Source organism: Drosophila rhopaloa, unplaced genomic scaffold (assembly GCF_018152115.1).
Source record: "Drosophila rhopaloa isolate 14029-0021.01 unplaced genomic scaffold, ASM1815211v1 contig_202, whole genome shotgun sequence".
In the NCBI taxonomy this organism is placed as follows: domain Eukaryota; kingdom Metazoa; phylum Arthropoda; class Insecta; order Diptera; family Drosophilidae; genus Drosophila; species Drosophila rhopaloa.
In genome coordinates this window covers 53,176-76,397 of record NW_025335087.1, presented here as the reverse complement: position 1 = coordinate 76,397, position 23,222 = coordinate 53,176, and the positions used below count along the sequence as shown (strand labels likewise).

General features: G+C 38.8%; 1 protein-coding gene across 1 annotated transcript; it reads right to left on the bottom strand.

Annotated features, from left to right (window-relative positions):
* Nucleotides 1-1,993: 1,993 nt before the first annotated feature.
* LOC108043414 (inactive serine protease scarface) lies at nt 1,994-22,842 on the bottom strand. Its single transcript, XM_017122119.2, has 7 exons — nt 22,718-22,842; nt 20,362-20,722; nt 15,891-16,061; nt 6,814-7,565; nt 6,603-6,755; nt 6,277-6,545; nt 1,994-2,841 (listed from the first exon to the last, which is right to left on the bottom strand). Exons 2-7 carry the CDS (start codon nt 20,686-20,688, stop codon nt 2,549-2,551), a joined length of 1,965 nt encoding a protein of 654 aa, XP_016977608.1. The 5' UTR covers nt 20,689-20,722; nt 22,718-22,842; the 3' UTR covers nt 1,994-2,548.
* Between the last annotated feature and the right edge of the window lie 380 nt (nt 22,843-23,222).

Here is a 23,222-nt window from a genome sequence, read left to right as displayed (position 1 = left end):
CAACAATATCATATTGCTGCCATAGGAACGATGATAAAATGCAGCGCAAAGTCGACACAGCTTCATTGTTTTTAGTAATATAGGCATAGAAATCGAAATGTAGTCGATTTGAAATAATTGCAACGGTATATCAACTCCGGCCTGCCGAAGTTTGCTTCCTTTCTTGTTTTTGATTTCTTTTTTGTTCTTTAAGACTTTGTAATATTTGAAATATCATAGAGTTTTAATTAAATTAAATTATATAGCTCCGATAAAAATAATTCAAAAATTTTAAGACATTGAAATTAAAAAATTGTATTTTGCTGTATTTCTATTTATCTAAATATTCCTTCGAGAAATAATTATTTACTTTATCAGAATTACGCTTTAAGTTTTGTGAAAATCGGACAACAATATCATATAGCTGCCATAGAAACGATGGCAAAATGCGGCTCAAAATCGACAAAGCTTCATTGTTGTTAGTAATATAGGCATAGAAATAGAAATGTAGTCGTTTTGTAATAACTGCAAGGGTTTTTTTGTTTTTTCTTTGTTTTCTTGTTTTTATACCCTTGCAGAGGGTATTATAATTTTGGTCAAAAGTGTGCAACGCAGTGAAGGAGACATCTCCGACCCTATAAAGTATATATATTCTGATCAGGATCACCTCCTGAGTTGATATAGCCATGTCCGTCTGTCCGTCGTCCGTCTGTCTGTTTCTACGCAAACTAGTCTCCAGTTTTAAAGCTATCGGATTGAAACTTCACACACCCTTCTTCCTTGCACGCAGTATATAAGTCGGAACGGCCGGATCGGCCGACCATATCCTATAGCTGCCATATAACTGATTGATCGGAAATGCCATAACTTTCGTGTTTGTAAAGTTAGGAAGTTGGGATTTTCTATGGGTTTTATATTTGGCCAATCAATCCGACCTACCAAATTTCATAAGGATCGGCCGACTATATCCTATAGCTGCCATATAACTGATTGATCGGAAATGCCATAACTTTGGTGTTTGTAAAGTTAGAAAGTTGGGATTTTCTATGGGTTTTATATTTGGCCAATCAATCCACCCACCAAATTTCATAAGGATCGGCCGACTATATCCTATAGCTGCCATATAACTGATTGATCGGAAATGCCATAACTTTGGTGTTTGTAAAGTTAGAAAGTTGGGATTTTCTATGGGTTTTATATTTGGCCAATCAATCCGACCTACCAAATTTCATAAGGATCGGCCGACTATATCCTATAGCTGCCATATAACTGATTGATCGGAAATGCCATAACTTTGGTGTTTGTAAAGTTAGAAAGTTGGGATTTTCTATGGGTTTTATATTTGGCCAATCAATCCGACCCACCAAATTTCATAAGGATCGGCCGACTATATCCTATAGCTGCCATATAACTGATTGATCGGAAATGCCATAACTTTGGTGTTTGTTAAGTTAGGAAGTAGGGATTTTCATGGATTTTATTTTTGGCCAATCAATCCGACCTACCAAATTTCATAAGGATCGGCCGACTATATCCTATAGCTGCCATATAACTGATTGATCGGAAATGCCATAACTTTGGTGTTTGTAAAGTTAGGAAGTTGGGATTTTCTATGGATTTTATTTTTGGCCAATCAATCCGACCTATCAAATTTCATAAGGATCGGCCGACTATATCCTATAGCTGCCATATAACTGAACGATTGGAAATGCCATAACTTTGTTGTTGTTAAAGTTAGGAAGTTCGGATTTTTTATGAGTATTAAGAATACATCATATGAATAATTTTGGAGAATATAATTTACAGAGTATTCTGCAAGGGTATATCAACTTCGGCTCCGCCCGAAGTTAGCTTTCCTTTCTTGTTTTACAATATGTTTACTGTAAAAGTTGTTATCCCAACCAAATGCAAATTTCTTTATAAGATTTCGATTATGAAAATTTGTATTCAAATTAAAAATATAAAATAATTCCATTATCATCCTCTGATCGTGATAAATAAAACAATTTAAAAATATCTTAATCGTTTTTCTTTATTTAGTAATTAAATTATTAACTAAATTTAGACGAGTAGACACTTTATACAACATTTTAAAAGTATTAACATATAATCAATTTACGATATAGGAAAAGCTTTAAATAACGGTATATGTAAAAGTAGATGCTGCAACAGAAATGTGGTTGTGCGGTTGACAGGTGTGCGATAGTGCTAGAAAGTGCACATCTTAAGACTTACTCTACGTAGTGAAATATTTATATAATCTCATATAACTGTGCTTGGCTTGCTGTGAGTTTATAGCTCCGAAATGATTTGTAGAATAATAGCTTATAATTAAGTATTTTACATCTCTCAATACCTGTTAATGACGACATTTTCATCTGAATTGGATCTATTTATTTCGACAGAACGTAAAGGGTGCAATCGGGGTCTGTGGCGTATTTAGTCAGGCTGATTAGGGTGCTTGGGTGCATTTCTGTAGTAGCTCAACTAAATTTCGCATGCTCGAGTGCCGCACCTTCGTCGTTCATATCTTTTCCCTTCCTGGTAATAATCCGAGCCAGAGTCCAGCTTAAAACCGCTTCAGCAGGAGTGGCTTGTTCCTGTCGGCGAACGCCGTGTTTATCCACTTAATGTCCGGCTTGGCAAAGCGTACTGTCTGCCCGTCTCCGCAGGAGTTTTCGCCGGCGAAGATTCCCTTGAGGCGGACGTTGGAGCCGGTGCCGCAGACGAGGGCGCTGCCAACATCGAACTGGCAGGCGTCGAACTTGGTGGCGCTGCACACGCTGCTGGCGTCGGCACCGCAGTCACTCCGGCCCAGGGTCGAGGTGTCGGTCACGTGCATCAGGGCGCCCTCTTCATGGACTGCCGGACGGAAAGAAAGGTATAGTTAGAGTGGGTCGATTTGGCTGCACATATATCGTTGGAGAAATACGTAGCCAACAGACAATCCTAAACAAATATTAACCCTAATTAAAATTTATTTTCAAAGAAACAAAAGATAATTATTTTATTTTAAGTTGTCATAGAAATAAGATATATAATATTTAAAACTGTTAAAATTGTTGTCTATGCTCAACAAGTTTGCTTTAGATAAATAAGCGGCAGGAAAAACCGGCTTTTTTGGTTAAACGGTTCATTGGATTTGCCACAAGTATAATAACAAAAATCAAATAAAGCGGTAAGAACGGGTCTTTATTTTTAAAACAAGGAGAAACACTATATTCTAGTGCCTCGACTATAAGATACCCGTTACTCAGCTAACCAATTAAAAAAAAATACATTTTTGACACTGCAGCACAAGCACCAGAAGATAAGAGCGAGCAGCACCCCTGCTTTAAAATAACAGTTTTCTCGCTATCGACCGGTCTCTTAAATATATGAACCACGATTCCACATATGCAGTTACGTCATTATTAATTTAATGATTTGTGGTATTGTAGTTTCCACGATCTTGAATTCCATATGAACGGTCAGCCAGATAGACAGACGGACCAACAGACGGGTAGGGCTTAATCGACTCAACTACTTATCCTGATCAAGAATATATACCCTATAGGTTCGGAAGAGCTTCCTTCTACCTTTCCAACGAATACAAAATACGGGTGTAAATATCTAAACTAAAGTATTTCTGCACTTTTTATTTTGCCTTAGAATGCTAAAACTATATAAACCTCTTTGAGAAATTCAAATTTGGTACACACAAAATTTATCATAATTTTTGTTGGTTTTAAAAACTTTTTACTATATTTTGCTAGCTTTTACTTTTAACTTTTTTTTAACTCACTCAAAAACAAAGATGAAAGCTTCCGGTTACAGGTAAGAACTTAAACGTCTATTTATATTCAGCAAATCAAACAAAATCACCTCTTAACGAGTTAAAAAAGTCATGACGATCGCAATTCCAAAATTAAAAATGTTTAGATTCAAATTTTGTGATAAAAAATAATTAATCAGTAAATAAACTTTTTAAAATGTTATTTTTTGTATACCCTTGCAGAGGGTATTATAATTTAGGTCAGAAGTTTGTAACGCAGTGAAGGAGACGATTCCGACCCCATAAAGTATATATATTCTTGATCAGGATCAATAGGGGACTCGATATGGCCATGTCCGTCTGTTTCAATACTGTTTGCACAGTCGTCCTAAAACATGTGTACGCAGTTTGAAATTCGCCCCGATCGGACGTCTATATCCTATAGCTCCCATAGGAACAATCGGATATACCTTGCAAGAATTGATGATATTTCGCGAAGTGTAAAAGCTATTGACATGAATATTTCCAAATCGTATTTTTTATGCATACCTTAATCAGGGTAAAAGCGCGGGCCGATCGGAAGTCTATATCCTATAGCTCCCATAGGAACAATAGGGTGAAACCGGTTAAAATTTGATGATATTCAGGCTATTTCGCACAGTATATAAGCTATTGACAGAGGGTATTATAATTTTTTGTACGCAGTATATATGTCGGAACGGCCGGGATCGGCCGACTATAACCTATAGCTGCCATATAACTGATTTATCGAAAATTCCATAGCTTTAGTGTTTGTAAAGTTTCCTCCTAACTGGGATTTCCTATGGGTTTTATTTTTGGGATTTTTTATGAGTATTAAGAATGCATCATTTGAATAATTTTGGAGAATATAATTTACAGAGTATTCTGCAAGGGTATATCAACTTCGGCTCCGCCCGAAGTTAGCTTTCCTTTCTTGTTTTATGCATACATTTATCAAGGTAAAAGGGCGTGCCGATCGGAAGCCTATATCCTATAGCTCCCATAGGAACAATCGGATATACCTTGCAAGACTTTATGATATTTCGCGCAGTATATAAGCTATTGACTTGAATCTTTCCAAATCGTATTTTTTATGCATACCTTGATCAAGGTAAAAGCGCGTGCCGAACGGATGTCTATATCCTATAGCTCCCATAGGAAGCCGATCGGGCGTCTATATCTTATAGCTTCTGTCGTAATAATTGTCAAAGGCGGCGAAAATATCCATTTTTTTTATTTTATATGACGTTTTTGCAGTATAAAAGCTATAACATGAAACTATGCAAATCTAATTTATTTATGATACCCTATTCTTTTCGCTACTTTTGCAATTTTAGCATTTTCGGCAAAGTCTGCAAGGGTATTAAAACATCGGCTTGCCGAAGTTAGCTTCCGTCCTCGTTTTTTTCTGCGTTTCATAAGCTTTAAGGATTTGAGACTAGAAAGAAATCGCCAACGCTATAATATCATAATTATTGAGTTTAAATATCACTCAAAAATTCAGTTAAAACGTATAGAACGTTTATATAACGTTTAGAAACATGAGGCGTTTAAAATAGCTACTCTAGCAGGTTTCAAAAAGAATCGTAAAAGAAACTTTTTTTATATAAAGCTGTATAACAAGGTTAAAATGATTCCGGGATCCTAAGTCCTCGATTTGACTTAAAAGTCGTAGAACAAAATTTTGTATATCAATGTTAAACAAAGTTAAAATGATTTCAGCACCTCGATTTGAAAATAAAAAAATAAAAGTAATAAATAATAAAAATATTTTTTTTTCAGTACGGGACGGGAGTGTTAAATTGATATCGACGCATATATGTTTTAAATTATTTCAGCTATTGGGTTCGAAGAAATGAGCATGGCTTTTAAATTTATTGTATACTAACTTTTATACATAAATGTAAGTTAACTTAAGTGGGTCGAATTGGAAGAGAATCAAAGAAACTAATGGTCTTAAACCACGTTTCATAAAGAACGGAAAAATACATTATATAGCCACAGCCATAGAAACGATCGAATTTAAAAATACATTGTTAATTAAAGCAACATATATAATCGTATCGGGCTTTATAAAGTAGTATAAATAAATGTTGTAGACTAATACATTATTTTAAAATAGGAATAAGTTTATGGTGCCTGCTTTTGAATTTCACCAACTTTTTTAAATAGTCGAATTAATTGAACTTTGTTGTTATTTAATAGGCGAATCATAAAATCCCGCGGATCTCGCAGTTTCCTGCCTAATATTGTTGTGCACATCCCTTGAGCTTGATTAAAATCTGACAATATCCAATATATATTAAAGACGTTTATAATCCGCATCGCGTATAAAATATAGCTTTTAAATTGAAGACCAATCTTAACTTGACGTAAACGTCTGGTTTTATGCCTTTTATATTTGGCACATCTCTGAAGTTTGATCATATCTTTAAGATCAAATAAAATGTTAAAGTCCGGCGGATTGGGACATATGGCACTGTTGAATAGTTTTGCCAAATTTTGGTTCTGGGAGCACTTACTTGATAACGCCTGCTTTCCCCACCCGGAGGTAATGCACTGCTCGGTCGCCTTCGGGTCCTCGTCGCTGATGCAAATGGGTTGAATATGGGTGGCGAACTCCAAGCGCTTCTCAAGTCGGATGATGGCTATGTCGTTGGCGTTGGTCGAGGAATCGTATGCGGGGTGGACGTCGATGGACTTGGCGCCCGTCAGTTGGAAAGGCAGGGGCTCGTTCGTGCTGCCCAGCTCCCATTCGCCGGCCTTAATGCGAATGTCGTCGACAGGTAGGCTGAGGGAGATTCGGTTATTCTGCCGTCAAGAGGAGCAATTACTAAGGACCACCTACCCGTTCACGCATTTGGCGGTTGTCAGCACGAACTCGTCTCCAATGATGGCCCCGCCGCATATAAGCGTCTTGCTGGATTCGCGAAGGATCATGGCCTGCCAGGGGATCTCGGCAAAGTTGGCGTCCAGATCCTTGACTCCTGTGGGCTTCGTTCTGCAACATGGAAAATGTCCGGTTGACGGATGCGTCGGAAATGTACGGGCCTACTTACCGCTTGTTCCTTGTTGCGCAAACTCCAGCCAAGTTGACCGGCCAGGGGTCCACATAGTTAGGGTCCCGGCAGCACTTACCGGGGGCACCTGTCTCCGCCTGCAGGCAGTCGGTCAGAGGCACTCGGAAAGCCGCCTCCATGGGGCTCAGCTCAACGGGGGTCTCGGAGAGGACTCCGATGGCGTTGCAGAAGTTCTCGGCGGAGCACACGAGTGCGGAGGCGCACTTGGCGAAGTGCTTGGGGGCACTGCCTGGCTGGGGCGTGGGGAAGATCTGGGGCGAGAGCTGGTCCTCCCCGCGGTAAATCGGCTTCTCGTTCGAGGACTGGGGCACGCGGTCCGGCTCGAAGCGCGGGATCTCGTTGACTGACACAGGCGGCAGGTACTCGTTGGTGGGCCGACGCGTCGGCTGGGGGCGTGGCTGGGGCCTTGGCTGGGACTGGGTGGGCGGTATGCGGGGCGCCTGGGTGACCGTTGGAGGAGGCTGATAGACTGGCCGCCGGGTGGTCTGGACGGGCTCGTAGCTGGGACGCCGGGTGGTCGGGGGCGGCAGATACTCGTTAGTGGGTCGGGGGGCTGGCACCACCGTCGTGGGCTGCGGCCTGTACGCGGGCTGGGTGGAGCGCACTGCAGGTACTGTAGGGTTCGTTGGCAGCGGGAAGGTCTTGTCCGGCAGATTGAAGATATACCCATCTTCGGTCAGCGTGGTCGAGGGCATGCGGCAGCAGACGTCGGGCGCAGAGCAGCGGTTGGACTGTAAGGAATAGCGAGTGAAGGTAAGAGAAGGAGCCCATCTGTTTTTATGGTGTCAACGACACACGATTTAGCGGCAACCTTACTGCCACCATGGCCAGTTGTGCCGCCAAGTGCTGTAAGGGACGGAGCCACTTCACCGGCAATGCGCTACCTGGTCATTAAAACGCCCAATGCTGGCTGTCAATGGTTTTTGCGCCTGGGGTTAATGGTAACCGAGAAATTCAGCAGTTTCATGGTGCAATACACCGTGGGCGGACTCTGTGAACTGTACAGACTTATACACAAGCTAGACTGAGGCACAATTGCAGATGTGGCTGTACATATATGATTTGTCAAGTTTGTCGGCCGAGTCAATTGTTCATTGAAAGTGTCAGCTATGGAGGGGGTGTATGCAATGGCAACGACTTTGGCCGTACTGCCCACACGATTAGTGCACAACTTCAGACAAATCAGTGCCAACGGTAAAGGCCAAATTATGACAGTCCGACATTCATATTTATGGGAATGGGCTTAAATAAAATATGTCTAACATATTTTCTTATGATGAACGAGTTAACACCAAATTACGCAATCATCCCTATAATCGTTAACACTAACGCTCAAAAAAGAATAGAGTTGAGATCGGAAAGTCCCACCGACTGTTATGGGTGTTGTGCGCTTGAATCCGCACCATCTTCCCTTTCCGGCCAAGTTTTCACACGCAGCTCGAGCCCAAGGCTCAGAAAGGTCAGTGAAGATTTTAACTGGTTTTGGCCTTGGGCTTACTATTCTTTCCATTTGTATCTCATAAGTGAAGAGGCAGCTGCCACCGCATGTAATGGCAAAATAATGTGCTAATTTGTTTAAAACTAAACAAAACAGAGCCGTGGGCAGTAGTTGCTAATAGCATGACTGTTTGTCTCCGAATAAGAGTCCGGCATGGTAAATTAATTTAATTAATTAAAACAAAAGCGCTTCCGTTTGACAAGTGGTAGTCACAGCTTGGCCTTATTTTAGGTCATTAATGATGAAATTACCATTATCGCTTCCCGAAACGCTTGTCCTTCCGATCGAGCGGCGACATCCCTATTTAATTTGTTTACCCTTGCACATGGTATTGTAGTTTCAGTGAAAAGCTTGCAGTATTTATATTCTTCATCAGCTTCCTGGCGAATCGATCTGGTCTGTCTTTCCGTTTCTACGCAATTTAGTCCCTCAGTTTTAAAACTATGCCACAAGTAGAAGGTACTGATCGGATGGACTACTATATGAAATAGCTCCCTTAAAAAACAATCGGACAAAAAGGGAAATGAAAATGTAACTTGGTTGTTTTCTAACATATATCGAAATTCTTTGTTAGCAATTTCAAAAATACGATTTTGGTTCTTTAAAAACCAGAAGACCGTACACAATCAGGAAAAGGGGAAATAAAATTATAACTGGGTTGTTTCTTAACATAGTGGGTATATGTTGTATAGTAATATATAAATTTTGTAATTTGTAACGTTTTCAGAATTACGGTTTTACTACTGCCAAATTCGGACTAGATTTATTGTTATCAAATTTGAGTTCGAAATATTTAAAATTTAATTTTTGTAACTGCTGCAAGGGTATATAAACTTCGGCTTGCTTGTCATTAGGCACAACTGGCGACCGTCTGGCGCAATTTTCATCAATTAAGCGCTAATCAAAATTTATCTTAATGTAGACATCAATCGCGGAGGCGCTTTGGCGAGCAGCGCACACATTTAACATTATGTAATACATGCTATTATGTATTTTAAGCATGGCCCCTCGAGAAAGCAGGACGGAGAACGGCATATAATTTTGATCAATGACAACAAGCGTCTCTGAACAGGCAAAATCCCTGTTCACCATCAATCCTCGCCCCTGAGCTGCGATTACCTGGGACTGCCATTGGCCATTCCATAGCTTATGATCAATCATCTTACGCCAAGATAACAACTTCGACAAAAAAAACCTCAAGCTACTTGTGTACCAGCGACAACTTAAATATGTAGTCACCAGCAGCAAGCGAGCTGGGAGACTCCAAAATGCTTTTAATAAATGTTGTTGTTGGCCATACAAGACAAGTTGTCCATTATTGTTGTTGTAAATGTCGCATAGATTGTCTGGCGCAATTTGTTAATAATGTTGCGATTACTATAAGCATATATATTTTAAATAATTTTTGTATACTTTAGAGCTAAGTTTAGTGGAGGCAACTTAAGAGGCAGAAGCAAAGTAGGGGCTAACATGTAAGGTTCGTATTTAAACCGTGTCATTTCAACCGTTTTGCTTTATAAGCATTGAATAGAGTATTAAGACAAGCCCTTACTATTTTTAAATTTGTTCTCTGTTTTGCATAGTTGTGACTGTAACTAGACCATACCAACGTTGCTTAATTTACTTGTTTAGTTTTCAATGCTCAAACTTAGCACAGATTGAAATTTTTTTAATTTAAAAAATCATAAAAAGATTCGTCATTAAACAAAATACTTTTCTTATTCACTTTTTTAAATTGAAATTTCAAAATGTCATATGGAATTATATGACTTATTATCCGAGCTTTTACTATAAACAACCTCAGATCGAACCCGATCGAAACGTATCGATTTCACTTTGAGGTGTGCATACCATGACTTTATGGCGAACAGACTGACATGGCTAGATCGACTCTCCTGGTGATGCTGATCAGGAATACACATATTTCTTGTCCTCAAAACTGAGTCTTAAACTGCGATTATAAATTTTGTGAATAATAGTATTACTATTTCCAAGGCTTTTAATATCTGGCAATGACTTATTATTTAAAAAACTTTAGGTGACTTTTATTTGTAAGCTTGAAAACAAAAGTATTGTTTTAATTCCTTACTTTTTGATAATGAGAAAAATAATATATAGGCTCAGTTTAAAAGAAACTCATGCAGTCGGCTTTTTTTACGGATGAAGATCAAGTTTAAAAACGATGAACGACGTCTATAACCTATACTTGCAAATAGAAAGAACTGAACGATCGGAAATGCCATAACTTTGGTGCTTGTAAAGTTAGGAAGTTTGGATCTTCTATGGGTTTTATTTTTGGCCAATCAATCCAACCTACCAAATTTCATAAGGATTGGCCGACTATATCCTATAGCTACCATATAACTGAACGATTGGAAATGTCATAACTTTGGTGTTTTTAAAGTTAGGAAGTTGGGATTTTTTATAAGTATTAAGAATGCATCATATGAATAATTTTGGAGAATATCATTTACAGAATATTCTGCAAGGGTATTAAAAATAATAAGTCCCTACTGTTATGTTTGAAAATAAAAAAAAAAAGGTTGTGGCATAAGGTTTTCTTGCAATCGCTACTAAGCGAAATAAAAAAACATATTTACAAAAAACTAACGTTAAATTTTTAGGGAGACGATTAATGGGCATAAGGTATATTTTTTTAACTCAACACCTTTTTATTTATGTCTATAGTTACATATCTCTCCTTTTATAACCGGTATAAACTTGATGATGGTTTAAAAACAAATTTTCATAGTTTTTAATCGAATTTTACATCCATGGGCACGGGCTGCCTAAGTCGCTTTTATAGCTTAGGAAAAGGTCAGCCGTGACGACATCAGCAGCGGCGAAATTTACGACATTATAGCTTCACTACAAACATAAAACTATTTTTATGACTGCACTAATGCGCCACTAGCACAGCACTAAATTCGCCGTTCTTACTCTTCGCGTCTTTCCGCACACAAGTTATATGCCTATAAAGTGGGCATTTTTTAGATTTGGACGTTTTACGAGTGGTTATCCTAAGCCAGCGTTGGCCGTGAAGTGCAAGTGCAAGCAGGTCGTCCGCCAGCTTTGACACAAGTTCGGCGCTTAAGTCTTTTGTTTATTCTACATACGTCGATGTTTATGCATAAGCCCCATATGCAGAAGTCTGGGCGTAAGACCGAATATTTATGACCAATTCAATGAATATGTGCGTTGCCCCACACAAAAACTAATTAATTATAAGTGAAGTCAAGTGGCAAGGTGTCATTGTAAACAGCACAAGTCGCATTTATGTTAATTATAACAAAGCCGGAGCCATTGATATTTTATCGATATGTAACGACGCTGTCGCTTAACGGCAAACCGAGCTAATAAAACCATAACAATATTAATGATCATAAAATACGCATTAAGCCGAAGGAAGCCAAATATCTACCACAAAGCGAGTCCGCACAGTCGGCCACGATCGAATAAATGTTAAGCGCTGTCAACGACTTTCAGCCAGCCATAAGAGCATGCGAGTAAGCTCGCGCAGACCAAGACCCCGAGCTCGACCTAGACCTTGAGTTTACCGCTTGAGTCTCTCCGTCTGCTGCATGCTAAGGCGCTCGATTTGCTCTGTTTGCCCCGCATGCTTTGTTGGCATACGTGTTTTACGGCGTTGCCCTGTTACAGCTTGCCGCTTCCAAAGCGTCACGAAGACGGAAGGTAAGATTCCATAATAGCTGTGCCCTAATATCATAACCTGCTTCTTACCAAATCAGGCTATTATGCGCATGCTGTAGGTGCAAGAACCAGCCAAAATAATAACAATTACCAATATTACCTGATCAGACAGGTTTTAAACACTTTCTTTACATAACATTTTCAGAAATATAAGCATTTAAGTTAAATCGTAAGCATAATTAAAGTAAGCAAAAATAAAAATGTACTATAATTATGGTGATCATGTCAGCTCAGTATGCGGTAATTCAACAACTAATATAATCAAAATAAATAACAAATTAAAAGACAAAAAAGTCATCGAACTATCAAAATTTAAGTACAACATTTAACCATAGAACAATAAAGGTAATGTATAACTTTTAATTTTTTGAGGTAATGTATAACGTTAACAACATTGTTATTGGGCTTCAGTTCTGTCAAATATGACGGTGTTAAACTTTAAAAAAAAAACAAGCTTTGATTAAGTTTCACAGGAGTTTGCATGCCCAATTCAAATTATCTAGTTTTAATTAATTCGGAAAATGTTCGTTCTACCTGCTCGAGTTATGTGGAAATAAGACCCGTAGTACTGTCAATTTTAAGCGACTTTTAGCAGTTTTACAACAAACTCGCCCCTCAAATAATGCTGTTCATATCCAGTCTTCCGTCCCCCGAATAAAATCGAATGCAAAAAAAGAGAATAACACACACATGTTTATAATTGTCAAACGAGTAGCAAGTAATCGGAAATGCAAATAAAAACAAATATTTTTCCTCAATCCATTGCCAGAATGTGCATATTCATTTTTCCATACATGGGTGCTTCGGCCCTCCGTTCATTATGTCGGATTTCCACTCAGAATTAAGCGACCTTGCCGGCATTCCTCGCATTTTTAACTGCGAAACTACACAAGTCATTTACCCTCTTTTCTTCTCTCGAATCACTACAGACATGTTATTGATAATATAGCTGTTGCCCTGTCTGTTGCGTTCGTACTCTCCAGTGTGCATTTTGTAGCATGCCACGCAATTGACGTTAATGCTGCATAACTTAACGAGTCGTGCCATGATGGTGTGTAGCTGAACGGCGGGGAAATCTTGCACCCAATTGAGGGCCAACGAGAAATGGCTTCATGATCGTAGGTTCTTATTCCGAATTGAGGGGTTGCGGTCTTTAAGAATGTGTTTAGTTACTTTGTCCAAAAATACCTAGCTGTATCTTGAAACAACCTTAGACCTGGTAGCAAGCAGTACAAACCAGCAAATTTGGCAATTCAGAAAATGACAGCAATGATAGCGCTGAAGCTGGCCTGCAGCTGTTGCGCTGCCATCTGCACTGCAACATATTTTACTTGCTGCGCTCATTTTTTCAGGCATTGCATGCATCAGCACCGTACGCAACCCGGTTTTCCGGCCATTGCATGTAGGCAAATTATGCAATTGCGCTGGAATGGTGAAAATAAGAGATCTCTCTTAGTCGCAAGTCTGTTCGTCTCTCTGAGTCTTGGTCTCTCCAATCGAACGCGATGCTGAACTGATGAACCGATCTACCGCGACCTATATATATGTATATACATACCTACTCATGTTTTTACCTATGTGTATACTTTCTGTATATATTGTTTCTCTGGTAGGCTGTAATTTAACACTTTTTTGACTCGGATGCGTGTATGTAAGGCATTACTTGTAGGTTCAACCGCATTCCAGTTTGATTGCTGCCTGGTGGCGTCAAGTTCGTTACCGCTGCCAGAGTTTTTTGAATTAAATCTTCGCCCTGTGGCAATGTCATTGCTAGGGCTGCCAAAAAAATACACTTAAAAACAAATCTAATTTTTAGTCGTATATGGCTTTATAATTTAGCTCAAAAAATGACTATATCTTAAAAAACAAGTCTATTTTTCGATAAATTATATGGTTTGAATATTCTTACGAAATCCATAAATCCATTGCTCATAAAAAACTTAATTTTTGGCAAAAGTTAATTAATTTTTTTTTCTTAAAATACTGGTTGTTTTTGCCTTGAAAATCGGAAAAATCTTTTAACTCACAAAAATAAAAACTGCAAAATTTATTTATTATAACCACAAGGATATTATTTTATAATTTAATGGTCACTTCCTTTTTAAAGCAAGAAATAAAAATGTCTCAGAATACTTTAAAATCTAGCAAGCTATCTCATCCCATCACAGCTTAAATATTTACATTAGTTACGTTACACATATATATGAACAGCGAGTCTTTGTCTATGTGGTATGCATCGTAGCAGAGCGCGTGCTCAAAACCCATTTAGTATGTTCAAATGGAACCAAAGGAATAAATGCGAGCTAAGCATGGTATATATTTATACCCTTGCAGAGGGTATAATAATTGTAGTCAAAAGTTTGCAACGCAGTGAAGGGGACATTTCCGATTCTATATTTTTAGTAAATTTTATCGCCGGCAAGAATCGAACCCTTGACCAACGAGAGTTGGTCGGTGTAACACTATGTTGGAACCGTTTCCAAATATAATATATGCTACAAATGGTTATGAATTTTTTACAAGCTATTATAACTTTTTACTTTATTTTTAGTACAATAAAAAGTCATGATCATGTTAGATAATTTGAGTCAACTTAGTTGAAAACACAAAGGCACATGTGTGTTTTGCCGTATTTTATATGTCTTGCATGGGTATTAATACTTTTTCCCAGATAAAACTAATTCAAAAAAGTTTAAAAAATAAAAAATTGTGAATCTTAGATTTCTGGCCAAGCGACTTTTCCGCTACAGGGTCAGCAGCTTGTTCGAGTTAAAGGTTGCTTTTCTTATTTTTAATGCTTTCTTCTTGATTTCAACGGTAATTTTTGTCTTTAACAACTTAAAAATGTTTTTGCTGAGGGCCGAAAATTTTCGAATCATTCGCGTTTTTACCCTACTCTTTTTTATTATTTTGAATACTATTTCTTTCTTAATTTCTTGTTTTGTAAAAATTCATAGGATTTTAGAAACCATCCAATTGCAAATTTTTCAAAAATTTCTAGTTAATTTTTTTTGAGTGTAAAACTATAAACATCCCAATTTATAGGCGTATTTGGTAAAAAACCAGTAAGTTATGTAGATTTTCCTACATATTATTTTAAGTTTTTCCCATGGCAACCATTTATTGAAAATTGCTAAAATTGTAAAAACGAAAGTTCCTATGGCACTTAAGTTATGTAGCCATCCTGCCCGTTCCGACTATATAATTACCAGCAATAGAAATATGACTTTTTGGGACTAGTTTGGCAGAATCAGACGGGCAGACAAATATACGGGTAGAAGTACAGACGGTCTTGGGTAGAACAACTCACCTAGTGATGCTGACGAAAAATACTTTTAGCTTATAAGTTTGACTGGTTAATTTGTATGCCCTTGCTGGCGGTATTAAGTTAGGGCATACAAATGTACCAATTCGATAACCAACTCAGACATACATATCAAACTATTCTGGTTTCAGAGAATCCCAAGTGAAAAATCAGAGCAGCAATTAAAACTAATTGTGTGCTAATAAGCTGTCGGTGTTTTAGCCGCTGTTGTGTTGGTTTTTTCTTGGTTTCTTATGCACCGCTGGGCTTGTGAAATGTGCTACGATTGTTGCGGTCAGGCCCGATTCCGGTAATGCAAGTTGCATTTGCTGAGGTCGCTTTGTTTGCGTTGTTTGGGTTGTTTGGATGGTTACTAGTAAAACTTAAAGTAAGCTACTTTACCAACGGAATTATTCTACACAGGCCGATTGAATAGGAAAACCCTTTTTACAACTGATGCCAGGATGGTGGTTTCTCCTTTGATTGCTTATCAATGTTAGTGGCCAAAAAAATTTTTGACAGCCGGCGGTCCCAATAACTTACCCCTTGTTTTTTCACGTAGTTGATAGCACTTATTTCACCATTGCGACAGTTTTCTGGGGCCACACAGTCCGAGTCTCGCGGACAGGATGCGAACGGAACAGGAGTAGTTGTTGTTGTGGTGGTGGAAGGCACCTGGTAGGTGCAGCACACGTCGGTATCCGGCTCGCAGTTCTGTGATAGTAAAGGGAAGTGGGTTAAAAACAAATTAATTCAGTTGCTTAAAGCCTAGAAAATAGCAGCTGAACATTCTGTTCGTGCGTACTTGACCAATACTGAGCCAAAACCAGCAGCCTTTAAGTTGCCTCGCACACCCACTGATTGATATTGCAGTTATCTTGGCCAAAAGGTCACTAAAGTCAGCTAGCTAGCCACTTGCATAAATGATGTGCTAAAAGGTGTCCAGGCAGAAGCTAGTGACAGTGGCCAGCCACTAGATGCTCGAAGCTATTGCATTTGCATTAAACTATGCCGCTGTCGTCTTGGCGGACCTTCGCTAATATTGCTAAAAATTTGTTTCTTACATCTAAATGCTGTCTTTTGGTCAGCTGGCATTTAGCAACTGAACAATTGCAAATTAATAACTCTGTCAGTGTGTGCCAGAGTTCAAAAGTCGTAACAGTAGCAAGAGGCGGTATCGCCTTGAAGAATTTGCAGCTCAAGAATGAAGAAGTTTGCCGTCGGGTACAGTTGCCAGAAATCCGACGTCATGGCACGAAAGAAGAGTTTAAATAACCAGTTCAGACCGCTGAGTTCCCAAAACTGGCACTCCATATATCAATCAGACCCAGAATATTTCAAATTAAACTTGTCTAAGTCCTCTTATTTATGTCTGCTCTTGTGTCCCCTCAAGCGAGAAAAGCCAAAATCTGAAACCCATTTGAATGTTTTAGTGATGGTTCTGAAGCATGACCTTGACTAATAAAGATCTTCGGCCTGAGCGTGAGGTGAACATGCTAAATGGGTATTAAATAGCACGGAAACATTTTTGAAGCCTTAATTTCGGGTTTGTACCACACAGCGGTTTTGGAAAGTACTCAAATCTAGTTTATGTATCTCTGAAATGGATTCTCAATAAAAATACTATTAGTTGTTAATGTTATGTGGAGCCCATGCGTAAAATTTTATTTGCAGTGCCTAGCTTCTTTGAGTTTGCGCGAATGAATATGCTTATGGCATGTGTTTTAAGCTTATTCGTCAAACCAGCTCGACATATTCGTTTCCACGGACCCGGAACTAGAATTGGTGTAGCCTCAAGACTGTGGATTTGACTCACAGGTCGATAAGCTCATAGGAAGGCTAACTAATTGGGGAAGATCCCCGACATTTGAAGCACACAACTATTGCCGATTTTTGACATCATCATTTTGTTTACTTTTTCTAATTACATTAATATTCCCATCATATTACCTCGATTATTTGAATGTGTTGTTTTCTCACAGCGTTCTCACAGATCGACGGAACAATTCGACAGTTTTCCCGCTATGAGACCGAAAATCATATTGGTTTTCCGAACTCGCGGATATGATTATTACTACGGTGTGATCTGAGGCCACGTTGCCGTAAAATGACGTAAAAATAGCGAAAAATAACGCCCACGACTATTTTTTGTTCATGGCATAGTAACAATTGTTAGATGCTATTATTTAAAAAACTAAATCCAATAATTACGTATTGCCCTACACATTTTACAGGTAAATTAACTTTGAATTTAAAAGTAAAGTAACTGCTGGGGCTTTATTGAACTGGGCGTTATTGCATGCATAATAAAAATAACTTGTTATTTCCAAAATTGTTTATTAAATTAATATACTCGGATCTGGCTCTGATAAAGCTTTCAAAACCACCACAACTAAATTACCGGGACCAATATATGGATCCTATTTTGTTTCGTTTTTTCCATATAGTTTTACATGAAGAATATGTAACTTAAGCAAATTGCTCGGTAATGGAAGTCGTCAGAAAGCTATAATAGTGATTAGGTGATCGAGCGCGGATCATTCGTAACTAAACTTCCAAACGCTTTTTTCTTGAAGTTTTTTTTTTGTTTTTGATCATGATATCTCAAAAACGACTTGACCGATGTCGCTCAACTTTAAAAGGCATATTAAACTAAAATAATTTAAAAAAAAGGTCAAACCGATTTTATTATACGACAAAATCTTAAAAATATTTCAACAACGCAAATAAAATTTTATTTTCAACATTTTAGGATAATCCTAGCCACCCTTTGCATAATTTATTCAGCCAGAATCGTTGTTACTGATACATAAGTTTTTTATTACCCCTTATTTTCTTGCAATATTGGTTGCTTATATTCACTTGGTAAAATTTGTACTTGTGGTTGAAATGTCATTAAATACTGAACTGAGCAACACAAAACTTAGGCTCCGTTTACAGTTGAGCTGCGTGGTTGCGTAGGAGTTTGTCTAAAATTTAGACCTGCAATTATCACCACTAACCACGTTTAAAAAGTGGCGATAAGAACAATCGAAAAAATAATGGAAATATAATGATAGCTTTGATGTTGTTAAACATAAGCAAATATTTTGAAATATAGTCATTTTTACACCGTTTTACAGGGTCAGTCCATACCACTTCCTTTAATTGTTTTTATTTTGTTTAAAAAAACTTTATTAAAAAAAATGTGTTTTACGAATTTTTAAAAAATAAGTTAGTTAAGCGGGAAACCGAAAAAGCTAGATTTCAAACAGATTACAGTTTCTAGGTACCTAAAGATACTGACAGTAGCTATATGTTGTTGGAAATTGCATTTTAAAGGGTTAATAACTTAGTATTGACATCATTTTTGTAAGCGAAATAGTTACCTAATTATAGACCAGAGTAAGATTTTGTGCACTTTTTGGGACTTCCTAATTTGTAACGCCTAACACATTTTTCCCGGAAAACTCCCTCTCTACAGTTAGTTAATAAGCTTAAAAAAGTTAATTTCAGTAAATTTCAGAAAACAATTTCAAACAAATTTGCTGAAGGAACATTTTTATTAGAACTTCATTTAAAGGAAAGCATAAGCCATTTTGTTAGGACAAGCAAAATTTGGTTTTAAAATAAATAAGAAGTAAAAACATAAATTTCGAGTCGGCCTAAGTGAACTTGACTATAACTAATTAGGATTTTTTAGCAAGTGGCCCTAAGGCTACAGGTGGTGTTCAGCTAAGATTAAAAACATTTCTGAACGAGGTAAAAAAGTCATGACAATCTCACACTCAACATAAAAAATTATTGATACACAATTTTGTGACGATAAATAATAAAACATTCCACTAAATAAAGCTGAAAAAAATTCCTTAACGGCTTAAATATTTTGCCGAAGCTAAGATTTTATGCTTACTGTTAATAGCAAACAGATTTATACAATGTTATAATTTTTTGCGTTAATTGTTAGATACCGAAACGGAAGCTATCTTTGAAAAGTCAAAGTTTGGTTTCAGTTTATTTCAGTTATATGGTCATATTGGAAAAAAATATACAAGATATACTCATATTTTTGTAAATCAACCAAGCTTGGAAAACTTTACCCAATCGTTCCAACAGAAGCAAAAGTAAAATGTGACTTTTTTAAAAAATCTGCTGATCAAAAGGCGAAGCCGACAAAAGGTAAAACTTTTGCTTTTGTAAGATTAGCCAGACTTTTGTTTTGATTAAGATAAAACAGTAGCCAAATTTATACTTTTTGTAAATATTTACTATCAAATTACTATCAATTTGCGTTGGTCTTTTTAAGATTCTTTGTAATTATTTACTCCAAATATGATATCGGTTCAAATTATGCCACTTGCTATTTTTTTGTTTTGTATAATTTCCTTTTTAATTTTAAAATCCTTTTTCTTCCCTGATCTGTATTGCTTATATTATTTATCGGCGCGTAGCCCAGCTGACAAAAATGCGTAGCACGGACGACTTATGTTTTTATTTGGGCACACATATATATTATTATATATGTATATGTTTTGGGCCCAAAGCGAACTTGGCGATGAACAATTAAACATGAACTTCGCTTTTTATTCCATTTCGTGGGATTACGAAATTCCCCAAAGCTACGGTCTGGCCTGCACGTATGTGGTCTGGTATTTCGGACCTCAGTAATGACAAACCGGAAAATAACGGTAACTGTGCCAAACAAATCAACTCAATCCAACCACAAATACAACAACGTCTGGAGCAACAACAAGAAAATGCAGATCAGGCAAGCTAATCGACAACAACAACGACCGCAATATTTTGCGCTTTATCGCTACAGACGAGCTTTTAATTTGTGATTTAGGTCTTCGTCGGGTTCGAACGGATCTGACCGGATGGCTCGGATTGGAGGACGGCGGGTATTGTCAACCGTTTACTTTTTCTGTCCCGGGAAAACCTCAAATCAATATCCCATTATGCAATAGACGACCGACCAAATGGGTGCCCCAGATTGCAAAGTATTACTGAGCTCAGTAAGTAGTCAGCCACCTACCTGTATCCTAGGCAACTGTTGGGAGAAGATTCCGTTCAGGCACTGACCCTGTCGAACGCACTGCTGGCCGGGGAGGCACTTCAGGTACTCCTTGGGCGGCAGGTAGGTCGGTCCCTGGAACGGCGACGCTTGCCTGCTGATGATGGCGTGGTTAAGAAAGACGTTCGTCGAGGGGTTGACTGAATGGTGGGTCTCCTTGTGTTCCTTGATGCTATTTTGGTACTCGCCGTTAAGGAACATGTTTGCCTGGTAGTCGGCACTGGCCAAAGCCAGCACTGCCAACGTAATGCATACGTAGAGCTGTTTCCAAAACTGTAAAATAGTCATGGCTCTTCGACTCTCTGGGTCTGGGTCTAAATAACTGGGGGAAATCAGAAATAGAAAATAAATTATTAGCAACAAATACGTGCGTCACAGAGCTAATGGCCGTATAGAATTCAAAGACTACCGACCGAAGTCGGCGCTATATCGTCACCATCTAAATGCAAACACTGTTTGATGACATAAGTTCTCAACGGGATCGTGCCAGTGCCATACAAGTCCATCTTGTGGCACAGACTGCCACCTTTAGATGTGGCGAGACAACGAGGCAGACCGTTAGGTGCGAGACCAATCCGGGCAGAAGTGGCAGGTGCGACCAAGGAGGAATTTTCAAGTCTCAGTCTCTGGTGCCAGTAGTGGCTTCTATGGCAACCTGTCTTGGCTAGATCCCCCAATCTACTCTGCAAGAGATCTGCACAATTGCCCGAGCTCAAAGCCATGTTCTCGAATTTGTTGTAGAGGACTGCCAATTATCTCTCAGAGATAAAGTTGGATAAGTAACTACCCTCCGGCGGTTGCCTAATTGAACAACTGGTGTATAAGCCTATAAATAGAGTTATCTGAAACTAAAGACTAGCCCAGATCAAATCCGGATGGGCTTAATTCGCTTGGGGAATTCTGACGCAAATTGAGTCACTGATTTTCGAATCGTAAATCAACAAAGAGCTAGATTTGCATGTTGTTCCATCGACAAATTGATCTTTGAGTCGAAATGCGGGATGCGTTCGCCGTGACTCAACGCTAAAAATAGGCAAAAAGCCGCTCTAATCCAAAGCAAGAACAAAAAAATAAACGTCAAAATTTAAGTATGTGTGTATACACAAATCAAATTGCTGGTTTTTACCCAACAAAAATTTGCATAAAATATTTTCTGGCTTCTTGGTAAATTTGAATTTTTTTGTATTTAGAAATTTGTTGAAACTTTCTATTTCATGATCGTAGAACTCATGGATAATATATATTTTGATATTTTGCTCGCGGTCATCACAAACATTTCATTGACATACTTTTCTTGAGTTACCCAAATAGGAGATGGAAAAGAAGAGGCAACGAACTTTCTTGAAAATGATGGCAGCTTTTAATTTGTTTTTAATACCATATCAGACTAATTAGTATGGCTTTGGCATATTTTCCAAAAATAAATTTAAGGACACCGAGAATGAATTCATTTATAGTTTTATTACTCTTTAATATTTATGTTTTCTTTTTGCTTTGGCGTAGGTTAGTACGCTTTTTGAAAAGTACGCTTTGTGTACCGGTCAGAAACTCTTGCATCATTTTTTCCTAACGACAATGACGCGGCTAGTCTAGTTGGACGCCAAAACCCAGATGCCTTAATACCATCTTACAACTCTTCCACCTAACTGGCATATGTACAAATGTAAATTGAATTTCGGTGCTGGATTTTAGAAGATGGTGGTTCTGATGCTTCTATGTTGTCTGCTGGTGCCGTTTCTGCTGCATTTCCGTGGGCGCTTTTCACATAAATTAAAACGGCAAAGTTTTGTCTTGGCGCATTTGGCAACAATTCAACAGACTCAGTACCGAACAATAAACAGCAAAGTTCAGATCGCATCACCAACAAATACATTTCCACCAAGCTAAACACAATGCACAGTGGCAGCCAAATGCGAATACGAAATGGCTGTACAGACCAACGGACGGGTGGACGGAGTTAGGGACTCGGCAACCTCGGAGCAGCGACAACTAAAACCAAATCAATGGAACTATCCATCAATCAATCAACCGCAAATGAATTTAATTTTCAGCCACAAAAGGCTGCGGCTGCCTTATAGCCTATAGCCCATAGCCAAATTGGCCTGGATGCATTGCAGCATTTGCGGATGTGCCTCGCCGGAGGCTGGGAGCACAATACCAAGGGGCTTATCCCATATGTCCTTCAACTTTTCACTTGACCACCGGCCGGTCACACAGTGGGTGTGTTTGGAAAGCCATGCCCGGATCCCTTCCCGGAAGTGGCCCTCGGGTAACCCATTTCACGTTGATCAATTCGATTTCAGGGGCAGTTTCTTACACTGAAAAAGGCCAAATCTTCTCGGACTCGAACTCGAACTCGAACGCGCGAACGAACAACTTCAATATGATTGTGAATATTTGGCCAAGTTCGTTTGTTTTATATGTGCCCAGTAAAGCCAGCCGCAACGCTTCGCAGTGGCTTCGCAGCCGACGTCTGCATCCGAAACCGCAGCCTCAGAAGCCGAAGATGCGAACAAGTGAATCACTGGGAGCCGCCGTCGCAGCGCAGCCTGCGCCGGCAGATGAGTCAACGCCTGCGTTGACACGGCGTCGACGCCGGCGCAGCGCCAGCGCTCGGGCTCTCCGCATGCTTACTTTCGCTTGGTGCGGGTTGATCTTGGCTGCTCTGCCCAGAGTCAGCGTGCAGTCGCAGAAGAAGCGGCAGAAGCTTCGGACTCTCGGCTCTCGGCTCTGAAGACTTAAAATTCTCGTTTTACCTTACGCTCGTCTGGCGACGCGACTTAATTAGGCTTGAGCATTCCGGGGGCTTTACATTTTTAGTA

Bases quoted from the DNA above. Each gene is read 5' to 3' on its own strand.
- LOC108043414 (XM_017122119.2), bottom strand. From the start codon at position 20,688: ATGACTATTTTACAGTTTTGGAAACAGCTCTACGTATGCATTACGTTG. The intron at 6,756-6,813 runs GTAAGTAGGCCC...TCCATGTTGCAG, and splicing joins TGCGCAACAAGGAACAAGCG to AACGAAGCCCACAGGAGTCA. The intron at 2,842-6,276 runs GTAAGTGCTCCC...TCCGTCCGGCAG, and splicing joins GGGAAAGCAGGCGTTATCAA to TCCATGAAGAGGGCGCCCTG.